At 29.9% G+C, this 23,244-nt stretch overlaps 1 protein-coding gene across 1 annotated transcript; it reads right to left on the bottom strand.

Moving 5' to 3' along the window:
• Positions 1-18,466: 18,466 nt before the first annotated feature.
• LOC120141443 (organic cation/carnitine transporter 3-like) lies at positions 18,467-20,237 on the bottom strand. Its single transcript, XM_039156307.1, has one exon. It carries the CDS (start codon positions 20,190-20,192, stop codon positions 18,639-18,641), a length of 1,554 nt encoding a protein of 517 aa, XP_039012238.1. The 5' UTR covers positions 20,193-20,237; the 3' UTR covers positions 18,467-18,638.
• Between the last annotated feature and the right edge of the window lie 3,007 nt (positions 20,238-23,244).

Here is a 23,244-nt window from a genome sequence, read left to right as displayed (position 1 = left end):
GGTGGAAATTACAAATCGAATATAAAGTTAAAATATGATCCATTTATCGAACATTGTTCAATTTGCTTCGAATTAACTATTTAAAGAAAATCCTTTAACTCAATAAATAATCTTGAAATTTGCAATCCTCTGTCGGGAAAACTATTTCAACCATTTTTTATTTGTTAAAGAATATTCTATCGTCGAATATGTAAAAGATGCATATCGAATATAAATTATAAATTGACAGTTACGAAAAATAAAATTAAGAATTCGCATTGTTCAGTGTAAATTAAAAACGAATTAACAATTAACAAACTAAAAATTGATTTATTTCAAGTTCCATTTAGTTCGAACGTCGTATTATATTGTACCACTTAGATCAAATGATACTTTCTACGTCCGTTCTACAAATATGAATTCTTGGAATATTCAGATAGTAATATAGTAAAGAATAAAATAAACAATAAATAAATAAAAATAAATATGAAATGAAAAAAATATAAATATATAATAATACATCTATATAATAATATATATACACAAATAATAAGGCGCAAATGTAATTGACATATTTATTTGACTTATATATATACATACATTAAAATACTTACCATACATACTTTACATGCAATACACATCTATTAAAATATCAATTAATAAAAACGTATAATATGACGTAAATGCAATTTCATGATATGTTCACATATAAATATAAATAAGATATAAGATAATATATGGAGAACTAACTAAATTAAAAGAGAGAGAGAGAGAGAAATAGGTCACAGTCAAATATAGAATTAAATTAAACAAGCATGAAATCATATACCAAAATTAAGCAAACTAAATAAATAATAAGAAAAACAAGGTGACAAATTAAAGAAGATTAAACGAATAAATAAAGGAATTGATATAAACACATATAATATATTTATTAAAAGGAAATAGAGTTACAATAATAAGGAAACAAGAAAAAGAAAGAAAACTAAAAAGGCATAATAAAAATGCAATTTCAATGTAAATAAATTTATATAAGGCATAAAAGGGCTAAACAGTAATTACAAATAAAACAAAGCCCAAATCTTAAATATTAAATAATACATGTATTGGAATGGAAATAACCCATAAATTATAATAAAGGACTAAAATGAAATTTCAGAGACATGAATGATCAAAAAGTAATTAATCAAAATGCCAAAACAGTGATTAAAACAAAATATACACAAATCTGAGGGCCAAATTCGAACATCAGCCAAAATCACACAACACATGTAATAAGTGACTAAAATAAAATTATTACAAATATCATAGCCAAAATTAAAACTAATGAAAACGAAATAACTAACCAAATATGGACTGAAATGAAACAAATCTAAACTCTAAGGTTCAAAATCAAATAATTACACAAACCATGTGAATGAGGACTAAAACGACATTATACAAAATAAGCAACAAAAAATTTAAACACTTAGAAAATATAATACTAATCATATAGGATTAAAACGAAACATGAAATAAATAAAGAGCTCGGAATAGAAGGATGAAACTTCATTAAGGATCCGATTACAAACATTACAAAGCTAAAAGAATTTAAACTGTAATTTACCCGAAAATGGAAAAAACACGCGTATGAGATTACAAAATAACAAGGACTAAAGATGCTATTACCCCCAAAAATTTAAAAACATGGAGAGATGAGAAGCAAAACTACGTCGTTTTGCACTTAATATATATATATATATATATATATATGTAATCTAAGGCCAAAAATGATCTTATTACCTCATTTGCTTCATCTCTACTTGAGTGAAAGAGAGAAAGAGATAGAGAGCTCTCAGCCAGAGCTCATAAGGCTCCCAGAAACCGGCGAGCCTCCGTCGTCCGGCCGCTGCTGACCGGTCGTCATCGTCGTTCGCCGGCATCGGAGAAGAAAGAGAAAGGCACTACCCAAAGTAGTTTTTAGCGCTGAGTAAGAATCCGTGGTCGGTTTTTCGAGATTAGGGCTAGATTGGAGCAAATCTAAAGAAAAAGGTAAATTTTTTCTTCTTTTCTCCTCTTCTTTCTTTCCTTTTCTTTCTTTTAAATCTTTTAAATCTTTTGATACTTTCTCTCTCAAATTCCTCTGAATTTCTTAGTGTTTCCCTCTCTTTTTTACTTTTTTCTTTTCTCCAAAACCCGAATCCCCTCTATTATCTTTTTTTAACCCTCTCTCTATTTTTTTCTTTTTCACCGAATCCTCCATATTTTTCTCTTCTGTCTTTTTATGTTTGCTTGCCTCTGTGTCCTCTTTGATTGATGATGATATCTAGGTTGTAGTATATGGCTTCCTATGATTTAGGTATGATGAAATCCCGGATTTTTGGGATTTAAGTGTGGGTTTTCTGATTTTGAAGAGTTATTTGATTCACTGTAGATGATATTTTAGTCATTGTTTGGTGCAGATTATTGACGGCGGCAGTGTCAGGAGCGGCAGCAGCAGGCAGCGGTGGTAGAACCACCTAGGGTTATGAAGAAACCCTAGGTTAGTCGGGTCGGGTCGGATTGTTGAACGGGGTCAGGTCACTGCCAGTGGTGGGTTGGATGAGTTGGGTTAGCTTGGCATTGGGCTTCAGGTGTTGTCTTTGTGGGGTCTGGGTTACTTGTGTTGTAGTTGGGTTTGAACTTTAGGCCTACAAAATGTAAACAAAATAATAATAAATAATAATAATAATAATAATATAAATAATAATAATAATATAATAAAAAAAAAGATTCCGACAAAAAGGGGTGTCTACACTCTCCTCCATAGCCTCCACCCTATTAGGGGTTGGTTGCTGCTCGGTAGTCGGTTAGACTGGAGCGCCATTCAACCCACAACTCGCCTGTAAATACCCGTAAACACCGTACTTGAAACAAATACTTTTGAAGCCCTCTATATTCTAATCTTTGAATGAAACTTTCAATGCTGATGCAAGGCAGTAAAGTCATATCAACAACCACAGTCAATCTGGCAAATTTAACCCTCTCCCTAACAGTAGTGTTGTAATCAGTCTTAATCATCTGGCCTAATTCAGCTGCTATCAATCGAAATAACGATTTTGTATAATAGCGGCAAGAGAGGCCTGGTAGACGGACCCAAACTATAATCTGCGAAGGATGATTCTCAGAAATGCTAAAGCTGCGGCCCCAGGGCTGTATTGTGAGATAACAACCAAAGATCAAGGTCTTCATGCAATCACTTTCCACTTCGAAACGAACTAAATAGCAGTCATTACCAATATCAATCAATTGGAAACGACCTTGTAGAGAAGATGCTTTTTACAGAATGTACCTTTGTTTTATGTGGCAGAAATGAGTGATAGATTGAAAAATAATTGTTAATGAGTATTATATTGAGAAATAATTTTTAATGAGATATATTTGAATAAAAAATTTCTTTGAAGATTAATATTCATTGGCAAAAGTCTTTAGATAATTTGATAAAAAAAATTATTCATTTAAAGCGATAGATAAATTATTTTTTAAAATAGAGTATATGTTATAGTATTGATAAAAAGATGTGTGAATTATCTATTTTTATTTTTATTTTTATTTTTAAAAAGATTATTGGAATACAAGTCGTTATTTCCATATTGTATGCAGTCTAATAGAGTAACAAATTAGAAGATGGTGTCTTTCAAGTGTTCTTGGTACTGTATACAATCTAAATGTCAAGTCCAGTGGAGTAACAAATTAAAAGACAAGTAGTTTTCAAGTGTCTTTCCAAAAATGTCATGTAGTTTACACGTCTTCATATTGGTACTATAGCAAATACCTATCTCAGAAAATAAAATTTTGTTTGGTTTTATAAAATATTTTCTATTTCCTATTTTTTTTTCAGAAAATAGTTTTTTTTTTCAGTTTTTTTGAAAATTAGAAAATGTGTTTTGTTAATATAAATGAAAAATTGAATTTAAAAATAAAAACAATGATAATATATTTGACATCTAATTTTTTTAAAATAGAGATGAACAAATAATTATTAAATAATTAAGTTAAAATATATTTATTAAAAAATTCATTATACAAATTTAACATGTGAGTATGCAAATGTAAAACAATAAAATTGATAATAAATTTAACAAAAGCATTATTTTAGTTTAAAATAAAAAGAATATACTATTAATGTATATTGGACATTTAAAAAAACAGTACATAAAAATATTGTAATAAGTAAGAGCACATAAAAGTGTCATTCAAATAAAATAACATGTTTACTATTATTTAAGACCCTCAAACTTTAAACAAAAATTAGTGTAACCCGTGAACTTTTTTTTACAATCAATGTGACCCTTAAACACGAAGAAAAAAAACAATCTAATCTTTTGACAAACAAATCAAATGTTGACCATCAAAATACTTACATGATAGTTTACGAGACTTAATTACATGACAATTCACAATGTTGATGTGACAGTTCACAATGTTGTTGTGACAGTATACGACGAACTTATTTTTTTTATAAAAAAATAAGAACTTATTTAAATTTAAATTATAAAATATAAATAATTATTAAGATATTCAATACATTAGATATAAAAACACTATAAATTTAACTTATTAAAAAAGTTTATTTTAAGACCCCATTGAGTGTGAAGAATATTTCGTGGACCACATTATCTTTTGTAAAAAGTTTAAGGGTTTCATATACCGTTAAGTCAAAAAGTTGTCATTAAAAACATTTAAACTAGTAAGTTAGGTTATTTAAATAATTTGTTTTATTGCTTTTAATTTTTCAGAATAATTTTAGTAAAAATATTCAAAACATCTATTTTACATATTCACTTATTTTTATTTTTATTTTTTTAGAAATTATTTTCTAATTTTACAATCAAATATATTTTTTCAATGATTTTTATTTTTATAATAAAATGAAAATAATTTACATTTTTTTAGAACTAAATGAACTCTAATTTTTCTAATACTTTAAATGAATATTTTTTCCCAATATAGTATCTAAAGAATCTTCTCCATATTAATCGGTTAAAGCCCGTTTAAATTGAAGATTTACACAGTTTTAGGTTTTATTGAGTTTTTAAATTTTAAAGCCCAAAAGAATATTAATTTCTGGCCCACACGATTCCAAATGAAAATTTCGTTACATTGGCCGTCTCTCACTTTTGTCGCGTATTGCTTGCTCTCTCCGCTACCGTTTCCGCGGCTAAAGCACGAATAGGATGGCAATTTGAACCGTCGAATTTTAACCTGAGAAAAAAAAAGGTGTTAATTCAATCCCGATATAAATATTTAAATATTACATGAACAAAGAGACTTCGCGGTAAAAGAATTATTTTTATTCTTTGAGATCTTGAATTTAAGTACTAAGAATATCAGTAATGCGAGCGTTCAATGATAAATGGTTGAGAGTTATATTTGAATAAATTTTTTCTATAGGAGAACTGAAAAACAATAGAGAAAATGAAGAGGGGAAAGGACAGAGGAAGCTGAAGAGAAAAAAAATGTATCTAATATATATTCACATTTTCATAAATATATTAAAAATATAACTGAAAACATTTGGGTCAAGTTGGGTAGGAGAGTTTTTACTCTAAGTCAGAATTTACTCCAATCTAAATATACTCTTAAAATCTACCCTTTTTCATTATTTCAGAAAACCTTTAATAAGAAATTATATTAAAAATAATTTAATTGATCAAAAATTTTAAAAATATATATTTAATAGATGAAAACCTTTAAGGCTTTGAGCGAAACAAATTATATTATTAATAATTTAATAAAAAATATTTATAATAGTTCATTTAAATGAATGAATCAATTAATATGATATGGTGATTATATAAAAAAATTATAAATGTATAAAACGAATAAACATGGGTGACACTGTAAAGTGCTTACCCATGAAATTTACACATGTACTCTTTGTTTTCTTTTCCTACCAATGGGAAGGAATGAATAAGAGAAGTATAGATCCCTATAGGTTCCTGTACTATTCAAAGGTGAATTAGATGGCCCTTCTAAAGAAAAAGAAATGCAATCAAGTCCCCTCTTACTTCCAATTTCACGGTTAGCATTATTACTTGTTTATTTCTTGTAAATTTGATCGGCTTAATATACTATTTCCTATAATGCGATATGTATCTTTTGGTATCAGCCCAATTACTACGTAACGGTCTTTCTTCGTTCTATGAAACTCTTTTACATCGCTTTCGTATTGTGATGTATACAGTGACAAATAAAACTTCAATGATGGTGTGTGTGTATGACTAGGGTTGTAAATGAGACGAGACAGATCGTGAGCTACTCGAGATCGACTCGAACAAGGCTCGATAAATACTCGGATCGAATGGACTCGACTCGAGCTCGAGCTCAACTAGAGTTTTTAACGAGCCGAAACGAGCTATTCGATACACGACTCGAAAAACTCGTAAGTAGCTCAAAAATATAATATATTAAGATGTTATTTTTAAAAAAAATAAATTATTAATAATATTAATATTTATGTATTTTTTTTTAAAACACAGTAAGATTTTTATGTATTTAAGGTTTATGTTCGAGTTTGAATTTGAGGCTTCAATCGATTTAAGTTTAAGATTTTTTTTTCATTTCGAGCCTTTTCGAGCTGCTCACGAGCTTCAGTTCAGGATTTCGAGTTCGAGTCGAGCTTGAAAATTTTATGCTCGCGAGTTTTCGAGTCGAGTCGAGCTCCATTTCAGAGTTTCGATTCGAGTCGAGCTCAACAATACTTGAGCTCGACTCGGCTTGTTTACACCCCTATGTATGACAGACGCCTACTAGATTGCACAGACTGTGATGATATTTCTCAATTTAGTGACAGATAAAAAAGGTTCCGTCACCAAATCTAAACGGTGATTTGAAATACAACTTTTAGTGACGGAAAAATCCATCACTAATACCTGAAATTCCGGTATCTGTTATTTATGTGAATCTTGTTTAAGTATGCTTGCTTCCAATTGCAATATATCTTCCAAACAGTTTGTGTTGTTAACATATGTAAGTTACGTTGTAACAATGTTGATGTAACCCATTAAATAATGCGTCATCTTATTATTGCCCTTATTTTATGCCTTCATGCAAGGTTGGATGGATGTTTGGACGTAGTTAGGTTATTTTTTACTCTTAGGGCTTACAAGGAAACTAATAAATGCCAAAGAAAATTGGTGAATTTTGGTGTGGATATAGAGATTTTGGAGAAGAAAAAACTTCGAGTATATACATAAAAATTTGACCGAAATGACAATGAGAAGTTCTTTCACGTTTAGACTTGGAGCATTTGAATGCGTGAAGGCACTCTTAGGACATGATATTATAAAATTATATTATAAACATTGTATTCTCATATTATTAAATAAATTAAATTAAATTCAACTATAATTTAACATGTACATTATTTCAATTAATCCAATAATGAGATTTTAAGTTAGTTTAACAGTTGGATGTTAGGATTTTATTACCAAAAGATATTAGTTTAAATCTCTTCATCCACATCCACGTTGTCATGTTTTTATTGAATAACGACCTGATAGTTTCCCTTACCATTTAGACGATCATATGGTAATATATATCATTATCATAATTATGAGAGAATGGCCAAACTAAAACAAAATCGGCGACTTGTTTGTAAAAATACAAGTGACAATAAAAACTCAAAATTCAGTGGCCACTTCTATAATTTACCCTTAATTTTAGAAATAACCGAAAAAGGCTGCTCTAATTTTAACTCAACTTAAGAACTTTAATGATATATTGACGGTGGGTTACAAAAATAAGGGTTAAGAGTACTAAAAGGTCTTTAAACGTTTGAAAAATAAAATCAAATTTTTTACATGCAATTAATTTATATTGTATATGAAAATTTCATCAATTCACTCATTTGATTAACATTGAACGTTAGATCTAATAATTTTTAAATTATTTTTTTTCCATTAATGTGGACAAGATTAAAAATCAATTTATTGTTAAAGTTTTCGGTCTCAAAAGATATGATCGAGTTTGTTGTTAAGGGTCATTCGTTACCCCATCCAAATATTTTGGATCCAGTTCATCTCAGTACATGTCATTACAGAAACAGTCTTCTCAATCAGAAGTTATTCGATTAAAAATGCAGTTGACTGAAGTGGATGAAAATTTTGCTCAAATGAAAGCTGAAGTTGAAACGAGAGAAGCATAGAGAGAAGCGACATATCAGACAAAATAGGATGAACTTCAAAAACAACATGAAGCTATAAAGCAGATGATGCAACAAAATCAAGCGTGAAATTCACCACCCTAGGTGATTTCTTAGGTTCATGCTCTGTTTATTCTAGTTGTTAAACTATATTGCATTTCACTTGAATGTTGAAATGCATTTCATTTCACTTAAATGTTTGTAAACTTCAATTTATTTATGTTGTTAAGTATTTTTTACTTAATTCGTGTTATTAGATATTGTTATATGATATGTTAAATTTGGTCAATAAAGAGTATAAATTAACATTTGTAAATCAATTTCAATTAGCGGCGTTTAAGGATGAAAACGCCCTAAAGAACTATACATTTGCGTCATTTTTCGTACTCAAACGTCGCTATATGTCCTAACTTTTGTTGCGTTTATATAAAAAAACACCGCTAAATATCATAGAATAGAGCAACGCTTTATTTATAAACACTGTTAAATGACCTAACATGTTGCGGCATTTTGTTTACAAAGGCTGCTAAATTACCCAACTTGTTGCGACATTTTTTTATTTATAAACGCCGTTAAAGTTTGTGGTCTTAGTTTTAGTGGCCTTTTTTGTGTCCAAAAGCTTTTTGTGGCGATTAGAAGCGCCGCTATAAGACTAAAAACGCCGCTATTGAACAATTCTACTGTAGTACAGGTGCTATATTTAAAAAAAAATATTAATTTTATTATAATTTCAATATATATATATATATATGTGCAAATTTAACGTAATGGATATATTGATGCAAATCTAGCGTGATGGAATCAACATTCAATGTGATAATAATATCAAAAAGAAATGCTAAAATCTAATGGTCAAAATTGGTCAAAAGACTAAGTTCATTTAATTTTTCAGTTTGAAGAGTCAATTAGAAGGTAAAAAATTAGGGGTTGAATTGATTTTTTTTCAAAAGTTAGGACTACATGTATCGTTAACCCTAAATGTTTTAAAAATGATCAAATCTATAACAGGATATTGTCGATACATAACCTTCACAACATCATACAAATTATACAGATGGTTGCAGAAACCATCGATAAATATTTTTAAAGAATGGTGCAGCCAAAAGTGTTTAGACTGACGGATACTCGGAATATCTTTTTGTGTATACAAGTAGAAAAAATCTGTCACTATATCTTGATATTAACTACCACCCACTCTTTTCATCGGTTATTCTTTCAGTCGTCAGTATAAAAGGTATATACATACAATATTAAGGTTACAGTAACGGTTCTACCGACGATGAATGTAATTTCTTTTGGTAGTATATGTTTATCAGTGCTTTTATTCTCGTCCATTTATTTTTTTCTTTATTTTTTGGTCCATTAATTTTCAATTCCAGCTCATGTGATTACCCTTTGAGATTTTCCAATTATCTCTTGATTTAATGATGATTAAAAACATGTGGTTCAGGTAGCAAGACAAGACATTGCATTTTCAAATTAAAGATTCCATTCCAACGACCTCTATAATAGATTGAATAGGTAGTGAAATGGTCAAGTTGCACCGGAATTTATCGAGGCTTAAAGTAATAAAAAAACTTATATTATATTTCTTTAATTTAGATATTTAAATTATTTTTAATAATAATAAGTATATAAATTTATTATTCCATAAAAAGTGATTAGGAATAAATAAGGGCAATGGATTTATGATTTCACCTGCAACCTTGGTAGATACTCGGTTCTTATGGTAGATATTTGGGTTATACATAATGTCCTTAAACATGGAAGTAATTATAACTTTATTTTCATGATATTTCTAATATTTTATTATTAATATAATATAATTGGTCACTTCATTTTATATTATATTTTATGATAATAATACACATTAAATATGTGTCTATAATTATTGATTTTAATCCAATACGAGATGCTACGGTTTCGATTGCTTAGACAAGAGCCAACGGCTTTTGGAAATGCTTGATGAACCACTTCTTAATGAGTATATATAACCGTATTCATATGTTTGAACCATGCATTTATTTATGTTTTATTTCTTTCATCTTATTTTCGTCCTCTAAATTTCAATCCCAAGCTCATACGATTATCCTTCCTGGTGAACTGAAGGATCATTCTCTAAATCTTCACACAATACAAGGTTTCTTCAAAAATAAAGGTGGAAAAATTTCATGCACATGTTTAATGTAACGACTTACCAATAATCTTTAGGGGCGTTTGGTTCGTGGAAAAAATCATTTCTAGGGGAATTTTTTTTTCTAGAATCACATACTCATGTTTGGTTTAGGAGCATTCCCTCCGATGGATAATAAACCATTACCTGCAATAGCGATTTTATAGGCTTTTTTCTGGGAATGTCATTCCCATTGTTTTCTTAGATATTTGTTAATTCTCTCCATTTAGAACAAAAATGCCCTTGAAGCAATATGGTTATTTCAAAATGACCATTCCTTTGTGCATATATACCAATGTTATCAAAATCGAACTGGACCGGCCGGTTCGACCGGTTGCCTATCTGGTCTGGTCAGCCTCCAAAACCAGTTTTGCAATGAATCGCTAAAGAACCGGTAGAACTGGTTGGGAACCGGTAAAATCGGTGTGAACCGACGGTTCAAACGGTTCACATTGTTCTGTTTTTTAAATTAAACCAAACGATGTCGTTTGTTATGATTTTTTTTCAGCCCCAAATTAATCATTAATCAACTTCTTTCTTGATATTGTGATGTTTAATTTTAGGTTGCTCAAGAAGCCATGTTATGATCCTATTGATTATGAATCTATTGATCATGTTGATTTTTGGGTAACTGAAGAAGAAACACCTCCTGAGCTTGATCTTGATGAGTTTGATAATTTTCTTTATCATGATAATGCAATTCCAGTTGGTCAATCATCTAAAAACAACGAAGGTTAATCTTTGCTTGTTTATTTTAGTTATATAATTATATTTATTATTTAATATGTTTTACACTTTTACTTTTAATTGTTAAGAATTGTTTGGGAATTTAAAGTTAACTTTGTATTTATTTATCATATTGCTAGGTGATGAAGATCTTGATGCTGTGGACTTTAAAGTTCAAAGTGATGCTATGGAGTTTCAAGTTCAAAGTGATGCTATGGAGTTTCAAGTTCAAAGTGGTGATGGCGGTGGTAGTTCAACTAATAAAGAAGCTTTTCACAATATTTTGGAATTTGAGGGAATCAATTTCACTGAATATTATGATGATTGATTGTAACACCCCCAACCCGTACCCGACCCGAATACGAGTCTGAGGTGTCACATTGACTTTTCAAACTTTGACTCTTGACAAAATTCAAAGAAAATTTAAAACTTTCATTAAAATAAAAATGGTTTATTTACATAAATTGACCAAAATAATCAAAATCGATCTGAGCATATTCAACTCAATCAATTAGTACATGCCAACTATATTCAAATTAACCAAACACATTTAAATCATCTATTTTCTGATATGAAATTTTGTAAGGGAGATGCTGACTTGTCTTGCTCTTCTTCGCTTCTATAACCTACGTGTGAAACAATCACACGCGAAGTCTATGACTTAGTGAGGCATAAACAAACTGACTATAGCATATCATAACTAATTCTTATTATGCACATTTCATGTAATCATGATAAACCATAAAATGCATCCAAACATAAATATATATATATATATATATATATATATATATATATATATACATACATATTGTTTTACAAAGAAATACCCATATAAAGAGTATGTAATAAATTTTTTATTATCTCTTTAATAGTCTTATTTTCTTCTTTATCTTTTAGTCATATGTTCTTGTACCTATTCTTCTTAACCAAACTATATACACATCACCATCATATCACATATATCATTTCACCATAAAGATTACAAACAAAGCACATAATATCATACAAGGTTCTTTTATATCATCTTCTTTATTAGCCCATGTACACATGTGAGAACTATAGATATGCGAGTCTATAGAGGTTGTGCACTAATGTTGTCACCACAGCTCATATAAATGCACCGGAGTGCCACGTAGAATTGCACCGAAGTGCCGCGTAGAAATGCACCGTAGTGCCATATAAGATATCCCTAAGGACCACGTAGAAAATTCCTTAAGAATCATATACATATGCAAAGGATCAAGTATGTGTCTCAAAAGACATCACACATGTTCCAAGGAATACATATATGTCCCGAAGGACCGCGTAGACCCTCGACTCTTGGCATGCCAACTATACCCCTAGCTCTCATGACACATATCATGGGCATTATCTTTTATATCCTTTTTCATATTCATGTAGACATATCACATATTCATATAAACTCGTAGCTTCAGTCACATATACATTTAATCACGTAGTTCATGTAAATTCTCATATCATTTCGTATTTATGTATCACATGGCATATAACACTTCTCCTGTGTTCCTATAAACATGTCATATCCTATGACTTATATCTTTTCGTATCATTTATGCTTTAATCTCTTATATTCACCTGATTCAATATCATTTAACTTGTTTCACTTTCCCATATCATATATACTTTCTCTTTCATATATATAATGTCATGTATCATATCTTGTAATCGTGTAAACATATCTTTTTAATGTAATTTACATAGTAATGCCATATATTTATATCATATAATGATTTAACCTAAGTTATCCTTTATAAAGTTTATAATACATGTTCAAATAGTCTCATTTTATCCTATAAATAATTTCTACTTATCTTATCTCATTTCCCTTTTCACTTACATAATTCATCTATATATACTAATTTAATCTAGTTAATTAGTTCAATTTCTCATTACTTCATACATATACTCTTTCATAAAGCTTTGTAGCTCTTTACTTTATAATTCATAAACCATAGTTTCCTTTAACTATATAAATCTTCCCTATATAACTTATGTATCCTTATTTATGCATATGCCCTCGAATTTATACTATCCTCTTAGAGTCTTCTAACCTTTCTCGTGTGATCATCTATACCATATAGTATGACTTATACTTGATTATCTTAGGCTCACTCGTTCATTTCATTCCTTATGTCTCTATCATATAATTTATTTCATGTTCTTTCATTATTACATTTTAGTGTTTTACACAAATCCTATAGCATATACAAAGCATATCAATATCTTTAGTTATGCATACATACAATTAATGTAAAATATATAATCACATATAACACATATAATAATAACAGCCACATAATCTTATTCATGATTTCATACATATTATTCTAGGAAATAGACTCATCGCAAGTCCTATTTCCATTAAACAACACATATCACTATTATGCACTCACCTGGCCTCACTAGTCAATTCCAATCTCTTATCTTTCCCCTTGATCGATCTTACTTGTCAATGATTCTGAAACTTGTTTAGGCTCTGAATCTACATAATTATACATTTTAAGGCAATTATCAGATACATACACCTTGTAATCTGATACTAACAACTTAAATGAACTTAATAAACTAATATTCACTTTTTTCGTTCAGGGGTGTACCGATGCACTATAGGTGCATCGGTACCCAAAATAGCTTCGAAATATTGATGCATCGATGCACCCCTTACTGCATCGATGCACTTTCAAAATTTGTCTTGGTGCATCGGTGCACACTCATAGTGCCTCGATACATTCCTGGTATTCGATGTTTCTTCTTTAAAGAGTGCATCAATACACTTTGAATGTGTACCGATACACCTTGCCCAGAAACTACTCTTTAGGCACGATAATGTCTTGTTTTAACCTCAAATTCTACTTATTAATCCCTCCTTATACTTTAAAACTTATCTATACATATTTAAATTGTCTTATAATACTATAACACTTCACCATATCTCATAATTCACCATAATTCTTGAATCAAAGAATTTCATCAAATTTTTCATGTGTTCTAAATTCAATTTTATCACCTCTAACTTCTTAATTAACCCTTTGACAAGTCAAATCCATCTTTAGAACTTCAAAAACCTTTCTATAACAAAAGTTCATTTATACACCCTTCATATAATTTCCTTTTTAATTCTCTATTCTTGATGTTTAAAGCTTATATAATCATTCCTTAAGCTTATATAATACTCAAAGAATCAAATTTAACTTATAAATTCAAGAATTAAACAGCTGAAATTAAACTCACCTTTAATTGAGGCTTACGGGGAGAAGAAGAAACTGAAGAAGAAGACTCTGGATAAATTTCCTCATTTCCCACGTTTTTATATTCCTTAAAAAGAGAGAATAAAAATATTCTCTTAGAAAAGACCATAATACCCTTGTTACTTTCCAGCTTTACTATTAAATCCATGAACTTTTAACTTATTTCGAAATCAAGCACATAGTTTTCAAAATTTGTAATTTAGTCACTGACCCTGAATTTCAGGATGTTACATTGATACTTGTATCAATTATGTATTTTTTTTATTTAGTCGTTGATGAATTTCATTAGGTATTGACCTTAAATATTATGTTATAGTTGATTTGAATCATTTTGTTTCACTTGATATTATGGTATTTAACTTATATATGTTATGACTTGTGATATTTTTATACCTTTTAATATTGTGAACTTAAAAAGAGTGTTATATATATATATATATATATTAATATTGCTTTGAATATTATGTAAAATTTTAAAAAAAAATATTATTTTATATAAACTGGTTCAACCGTGATTTAACCACGGTTGAACCAGTACCTTCACCGGTTTAAGGTCCGGTCTGGTTTTAAAAACATTGATATATATATTTTTTTTATTTTTTTATTTTTTTTATTGTGGTTCTAAATTTCTCAATACTTATTATAAAATAATATGATGCATATAATAAAAACTAAAAAAAATACTCATTTCTATTTTATTTTGAGTATTTATTATGTATGTTCTTGATTCAAGTTTTAGTTTATATGTATTTTGTTATGTTTATTTTTTTTAGGATTACTTTTCATAAAAAATTTTATATATTATAATTTTTTATGTTTTCTATTAATTTTGTCAGATAATTTGATATAATGTTTCGTTGTACACTCATACATATAGCATGAATAAAAAAAATGTAGCAATTAACACATACTTACATGTATAAGTATGTTTTTATGTTTTCAAAGAAATAAAAAACATATATTAAGTTATTTGTGTATAATTGTTATTGAATATATATATATATATATATATATATATATATATATATATATATATATATATATATATATATATATATATAAATTAGAGAATATAAAATTTTATTTTCTATGAACTTATGTGTACATATTTTGATTTTAATAATAAGAATTTAACTTATTAAAAGAATATATCTCAAGGGTAATTTGATAAAATATACATTTTTCTTATCTTATATTCTATCAACCAAACAATATAATTTTTAAATAAATCAAACAATGCAATATAACATTTTCAATAATATTTTAAATAATATAATATTCTGATAATCTTACTCTCAATAACTAAACGAACTCTTATCCGAAATCTTATTGTCTAAAAGTCTCTTGTGAAGGCAGGCTGGCTGACCCTCTGTGGAAACTGGTCTGGTTTAAGCTTGTTCCTCAAAAGGTTTCGGCTTTTGTGTGGAAAACAGCTCTCCAAAGACTGTCGGTTATGTATGAGCTGCAGAAAAGAGGAATAAACTGTGTTGATCAGTTAAATTGTTTGTTTTGCAGTAGCGAGCTGGAAACAATCAACCACGTACTATGTCATTGTTCTGTATCATGGATTGTCTGGCAACATTGGTGTAACTTATGGAGAGTTAATCTGGTGTTCCCGAAGAATATTAATAAATTATTGGAGGCTTGGTTTTCCCAAAAAATTACTAGGCATTTTCGGAATATTTGGAGACTTGGATTTTTTGGTCTTGTGTGGGTAATTTGGATTTGCAGAAACCATTGTAGATTTAAGGGGGTATTCGTTTCGGCAGACCTTTTTCTTTAGAGTTTTATAGCAGATTGGGGTCTGGGCGAAATACTTATGGCCGTTGCTGGTCCCAGCAGTGAATGATTTCGTGAGCAACCCTGAAGCTTTCTTTCGAGGTGTATAGTCAAGTATTCTGTGATCTGGTTTTCTGGGTTACGTTGTTGTTCTGCTGCTTTTTCTTGATCTATTGTTTCTAGTTTGGCGTGTACTGTTTAGTGTGTGCCAATGTATATTTTTTCTGTTTGTTTTGCGTTTTGCCAATTTGTTCATGGCTGTTCCAAGTAGCACTGTGGTTCAGGATGTTGTTTGCGTCTGTTGCCATGCAAGACAGTTCTTTGTGTTAGTAGTTCTATGCTACTCGGTTGTATCCCATCCTGGGACATTCTTTTTCCTCCGAATAAGATTAGAGAGGTTTTTAACGAGGACATTAGAATGGGTAACTTTGTAATCTTTTTATACAAAGTTACCGTATTTTTTCAACAAAAAAAAAACTAAACGAACTCTTAAAATTAATGATGATTAAAAAGCATGGGGCTCAAATCAGAAGATAAGGGTAACGCGGAACTTCAAATAAAAGATTCCATTCCAACAAAATTTGGCAAAAGATTGAATAGGCACTGTGGTTTAACTGGCATTTTCTGGACACTTAATATTTGGACTTTCTTACAATTTACTGAGACATGACATCCCATAGTGTCTTCAACATGTACAGAATCAAACCTTGCTTTCCCTTGTTTGAGGCGACACTTACCCCACACTTCAACTTATCTCATGCATATTGCTATAAATTGATTTAAATTTTAATTAATAATTTTATTTTTATTATAATTTGAATGATCTAAAAATTAATTGTTTAATAACTTTTTGAAGTAAAAATTGTTATAAAGAAGGATTTTGGTGTAAAATTATTTTAGAGAAATCTATTTTCTTTTGATAATTGTACTTTCGGTCCTGGCTTTTCATTTTTATATATCTGTAATGGGACAGTGCCATTCATTCTCTTCACGTAGGATGATTGTGTATCTAGTCATCGTGGACCATCCCCCATTTGGCTTATTCGAGATTTGTGTTCATTAATCCCCTTGAAGATCTCCAATTTTCAAAGGTAACGTCCCTTTCTTGTCACATGCCAGTGTGATAATAATCATTATCGGTACATGTACTTAACAAAAATATCCAATGTGGTATTTATATTTATAAATTACTTGTATTTTGCTAAAAAAAACATATAATGGGATATATGTATTTTTAAAGTCTCCAATATGATACTTGTACTTTGACAAAAATATTTTAATATATTCCAAATTAACAAAGAAAATGATTAATTTCCGAAACTAATTTGTTAACATAAAAAGGTTTTTAATATATTTGAAACGAGTCATGGATTAATTACGATAAAATTATGATGAAAAACGACTTCTTGAAAAATCTAGGGGAGGGAGGTACTTGGAGTCCCCGTTGCGTACTCTCGCTTGAATTTTTCATTTTTTTTTATAGATCTATCATGTGAAAGTGCCAAATGATCGTGCATCGATCTACTCATATCAGAGCTATTTGGTTTATTCTAGATTAGTCTCCATTAAGCCCTACAATAAAGGATTTCCACTCTCCCATGGCAATTCTGCTTTCAATGACATATACTAGTGAAATTGCTAGATTATAACATGACTTTGTTTAAAATGTCCACGTCGAATTTTATAAAAGATAAAATCAAATTCAAATTTAAGATAAATTTTTTTAACAAATAATTATTATAATATTTCTCTTTATGTAAATATTATCAAATAAAAAATATTTATGTCAAATTGAATCATTAGAGACCAGTTTTACGCTCTAAAATAGGATTGAGTATAGGACAAATGAAATCTTTCCTCTTTCTTCTACATTGAAACTCAAATCTAATATTGAATTGAAAAAAAAAGTATATTATTCGGTTTAAACGTGAGGGAAAAAAAGTATATTCTTCTACCTTGTTAAGAGTATTCTTTTCCTCTAACTAAGTTTAAGTGAGAGATTTTTAACGAGAATCTTAATGTAGGTTTGTTTAATTAATAAAATCCATCTTGCCGAGAAAAAAAAAGTGAGGGACAAAGTTTTGGTTGTTTACATGATGTCGGATGTCAATTTTTTTCTCGACGCTTTTCTATAGCGTTTATGTCAGTGAAAACTTAAAAATGTGTCGCTTTTGTCCCTCCTTACTGCGGTGAGGAAACAAAAAAGGTTTATGAGGCCAGTTGACAAAAGACACTAATTTTACCCGTCATCGGTTATTCACCTAGGATTTTATATGCCCTTACCGTTTCAAAGACGAGAGGTCGATCATTGAATCTAACCATTTCCCTCTTATAAGATAATTAATTGTTTTTACAGTATTGTCGATAAATTCATTTGTTAAAATATAGTTATTATATTTATTTTTAACGATTTAAACAATATTTATTCATACAAAAGATCTTCAAGAGTTGTACAACCAATACGGCATTAACAAGTAATGATAACAAGCAAGATGTGTAATTATTGGCTAGTTGCCAATGATTAGGACAATAGACCCCATACAGCTTATGCCAACGTTGGAATTGCGGCCGCCGCCTTTTGGTTCTGTTTGTGCTCTTCTTCATCCATGGTGTCACATATTGTGCCGCCTTTCGTCTCCGGCAACCCTATCAACGGTAGCCCACAAATCCCGATCGCCAACCCGAAAACCCCAAAAGATATCAAGTTATTTTCCCTCCCAGCGGCCACAAGCAGCGGGCTGAATACTCCCCCAAGAACAAGCGCTTGCCTCACCATCGAGAGTGCCGAGTTCCTCACGCATGTGGGGAACAGCTCTAACGTGTAAATCATCGTCATGTTGTACGCCGCGCAAGCGCTGAAGAAAGATATCAGCTCCATTGCTATCTGTAAACTTGGCCACACTCTGCTCATCACCACGCACAACACACTGCACACACCGCTTAAGATTGTGAAACCCAACAATGACTCTTTCCTGCTAATTTTACCTATAAGGAAGAATGTAATCAGTGATGCTGGGAGCTCGGATAAGGCGTTTAATGTGACGCCTAAATAGAGATTGACTGATAGATTTCCAAGGCCTAATGGCATCCCATAGTACACCATACCGATCCCGAAACCCGTAACCATTACGCCCGTTAGCCTTTGAGCAGCCCATCGCTTGTTCAATAGTATCCTGATTGAAGAGTAAATATCTACATTATCGTCGTCCCAAGAGTCTTGCTCGATTAGGACATTTGAGAAACTCAGTGTCAAGGCACTAGCAGTCTGAGCCAAGCCTTTGAGTGTTGTAACTGCTTCCTCTTTGCGTCCTTTGACGAAAAGCCATCTTGGAGACTCGGGAATTAAGAAATGAACTAATATACAGTACAAAATTATTGGCACCGAAATCCAGAGGTACAGAGTTCTCCATGACGAACCTCTATTTACATATGCCATTGCTGGTAATGACAGGAACCCTAAAGTGAAACAGAAGAAACCGATAACACCGACCTGGCCGCGCCACCGTTTTCCGACTAGCTCGGTTGATAACACCAGGGCACATGTTCCGACAGTTGCGCGGCCAAATCCGTTGAAGAATCTCAGGGCTGAATAGATCCAAATATTGGATGAAAAAACGGTGAAGATGGAAGATAAAGACATCATTAGACATGAGAATAAAAGCATGTTTTTACGGCCGAGAGTTGAGTCAGCGAGCGTGGCGAGCACGAGTCCACCTACTAGGCAGCCCATGAAGAAAGAAGAAGCAGGCAACCCAGTGATGAACGAGGTGGAACACTCGTGGCCCCATTCCGATATAATCGACGTGTGCGCAGGCCAATCCCAAGACCATGAACCCTTGGGGAGTTGACAAATGCTGGAAAAACTGTTGCAAACCGATTCATCGGTGCAGTGCCACGACGGTTCAGCATCGGTGAATACACTGATGAAAGTTTGCTGAGCGTCAAAGACCCAAGCAAATGAAACGAGTATTGCTTGAAAGATTTGGAGCCACCCGAAGCCTCCAATGCAGCGCTCGATGGTTTCATCGAGGGATCGTGGAGGCCGTTTGGGTTCCGGCGGCTTGTCGGAGTCGGAAAGAAGCGGTGTTGAATCAGCCATACACCGTTCTATGTAAGGAAGCAAAGAGAAGGTTTTTTTTTTTGTGAGTAGCTTTGGTATGATCCTTAGTTGATATTTTGTGAATTTAAATAGAGGCGTACGGGACTGACGATTTAATAAAATACAAAATGACAGCCAAGACATGGGGGCGGAGGACTGTATTACACGTAAAACCACGTCAGCTTATGTGTAGATTAGGGTGCCTCTTTGTCCTTAATACAATAATTATCGTTTATATTTTGAGACACTTCCTCTTTTTTAAGCTATACATTTTACCAATATTGACCATCAAAATCAATCTTTATAAATGATCGAATTAATCTTAAATTTGATGTGATTTTAATCAAAACTAATTTAAACATAATTTTCTATAAAACATTTATACAAAACAAAATTTAAGCTTAAATATATTATAGAAATTTAAATCTTATCATTAGATTAGTATCTCGCTGACCACAATTACAATAATATACGCATGTAAATGTTAAAATAATTATTTAAATATAATTTATCCGTTAAATAGTTTAACCGTTTCAGACTGTAGTTTTTTATAGGAAAAATATACACAAGTAAATGTTAAAATATTCATTTAAATATAATTTTGGTATGTTAGTGATTATGTCAATAAATATTTTCATTGCAGTCAGTTAAAAGTCACAAACACGGCGAAAGGTTCAATCCATAGTCAAACTTCAAACGGGTGGTCTTAAGGAATTATGGGTAGAAGTACCATACAAGTCCCTGTACTATGTCTTGAATTGCATTTTAGTATCTCTATTGAAAAACATATACAAAGTAGTCCTTATACATTAAAAGTAGTCCTTATCACAAACAAATTGATTTACATGCGATATTGATTTCTTTTATGGTTCATGATATTATATTTGTTGTTTACAATTTCATTATTATATATGCTTTTAAGGGATATAGTATTGAGTTTACGGGACATGACTTGAGTCATAAAAATCCTTTGAAGTGTTAACCACCATACTTTTATTGGCTTATTATGTGGATATATTTCTCTTCTTAAAAAACACTAAAACAAATTGTCATGGCCACATTTACTCGACGATAAAAATCTGTCAATAAATTTAGGGTTGGTGACGAATTTCAATTTGTCAGTGAGTGTAAAACTTATAGCGACACATTTTGTCCATCATTATACATGTGATGTATATTTAAACTTTTATTTGACAGTCATTAAATATGTGTTATGTAAAAAATTGAAAAAAAACTACTATTTGAAGAAAACACATTATTATTTAAAATTTAAATTAATAATTGGAATTAATATTATGAATGAATTATAATTTTTAATTGATATTATAATATTAAATTTTTTCAATAGGATCCTATAACGACAGTTTATACTGTCACTACTGTAAACTAAAAGCCGTCAGTATGTAGTATTCATACCCTCTACTGACAGTCTGCAGTTTGATTAACTGATGCTATACAATCTAACTGTTATAGACGGTATCATTATTGACAGTTGTTATAACTTCACCTACTGTTGTTGGTTACACAATTTAGTCTATTTCAACCTTAGGTTTTTCTATAGATGGAATTGTACGTTAATTTTGCGAAAAATTATTAGATAGATATGATTTATTACGTTATTCGTGATTTTAATTAATAATATTTTATATCTCATTTTTTTAAAGTGATTTTTCATATTTTTTCACGTGTAAATAAAAGAGTTGACAGTTATTTATAAGTTATTTTAAAATTGATAGATGTGATTCACTGACATCATGAGTGACGTGGTGAATCAAAATTATGAAATAATTTATCTAATTTTACATATAGTGACACTTCTTACATCGGAATAACTGATTTTTGTCCCAAAAATTTCACCAATATGTTTCTAGTTATGTCTCATTGTGATTTTGTCTTGAAAAAAAATTAAAAATTCTATTGGTAATATTTAGCACGTAGCACGTTTTTATTTTCCCTATATTCAATTTTGTTGAATTTAAGAAAAGAAACTTCTAATGTCATGGGAAAAACATTGTCTTTGGTTCTTATGCTAATTTCTTTAATAAAAATTAATTTGAATGGTTTTAATTTAAGAAGAAGAAAAAAAATCAATTTTATAAAATAATTCAAATGTTGAAATCATGGCAAGAACAATGTGAATTGATATTTAAGTTATTTTTTCTTGAAAAATGAATTTAAGATGCATTAATTAGAGTTTAATTAAACAAAGCTTGGTTAATAACGCGGAAACTTATTGGCCTTGCTTGAGCCAGTGGACATTTATGTATTATTCAGATCAATTTGGTATAACTTTTGAAAAACGACTTTTAAAATGTGTTATAGAAACAAACTTTTAAAAATATTGTACAAAAGTTTAATTTAAAATTTATTTGTTTGGTGTTACTGTTAAAAATTGAGTTTGAAAAGATAAAATATCCATTATAGACATTATGTTGTAAATTAAAAATATAGCATTTAAATTTTATTTACACTTATATATATGAATCATATCAATTTAAACTATAATAAATTCAATAAAAATTATTATTATTTATGAATTATATCACCCTAAACTATAACAAAAATATAAAAAATAAAAATAAAAAATATATTTTTTATATATACTCACTATTAATATGTTAATATATAAATTATAAATTATTTTTATTTTTATATAATTTAAATAAATTACTAAAAATAATAAATTATTTTTAAGGATTTTAATGTTAAATTATTAAAATAAAATGTAAATATATAATTGAGTGGAACTCATGTATTAGTAAGGGTAAAATTATAATTTGCTTTCAAACGAGAAGTTGAAAATAAAAAACTAGAAATCCTAGTTTTTGTGGTTGGTTTAAAACCATCGTTTTCACCATAATCTTTTTTTCCTTTTTTTACACATTTGACATTAATTTTATAGTCAAAAAGAGTTTTTTTTTTACTAAAAGTGGTTTTTAGAAAACTTTACTAAATGAACCTTCGAATGTTATTAAATACAATAATTATTTAATATATTGAAAGTAAAACTTGTTACATCATGAATTGGATTATTTTTTTACACCCATAGTTA

Source organism: Hibiscus syriacus, unplaced genomic scaffold (assembly GCF_006381635.1).
Source record: "Hibiscus syriacus cultivar Baekdansim isolate YM2019G1 unplaced genomic scaffold, ASM638163v2 tig00110809_pilon, whole genome shotgun sequence".
Classification (NCBI taxonomy): Eukaryota; Viridiplantae; Streptophyta; class Magnoliopsida; order Malvales; family Malvaceae; genus Hibiscus; species Hibiscus syriacus.
The sequence above is the reverse complement of the archived record's forward strand: the minus strand, read 5'-3'. Positions and strand labels throughout refer to the sequence as shown.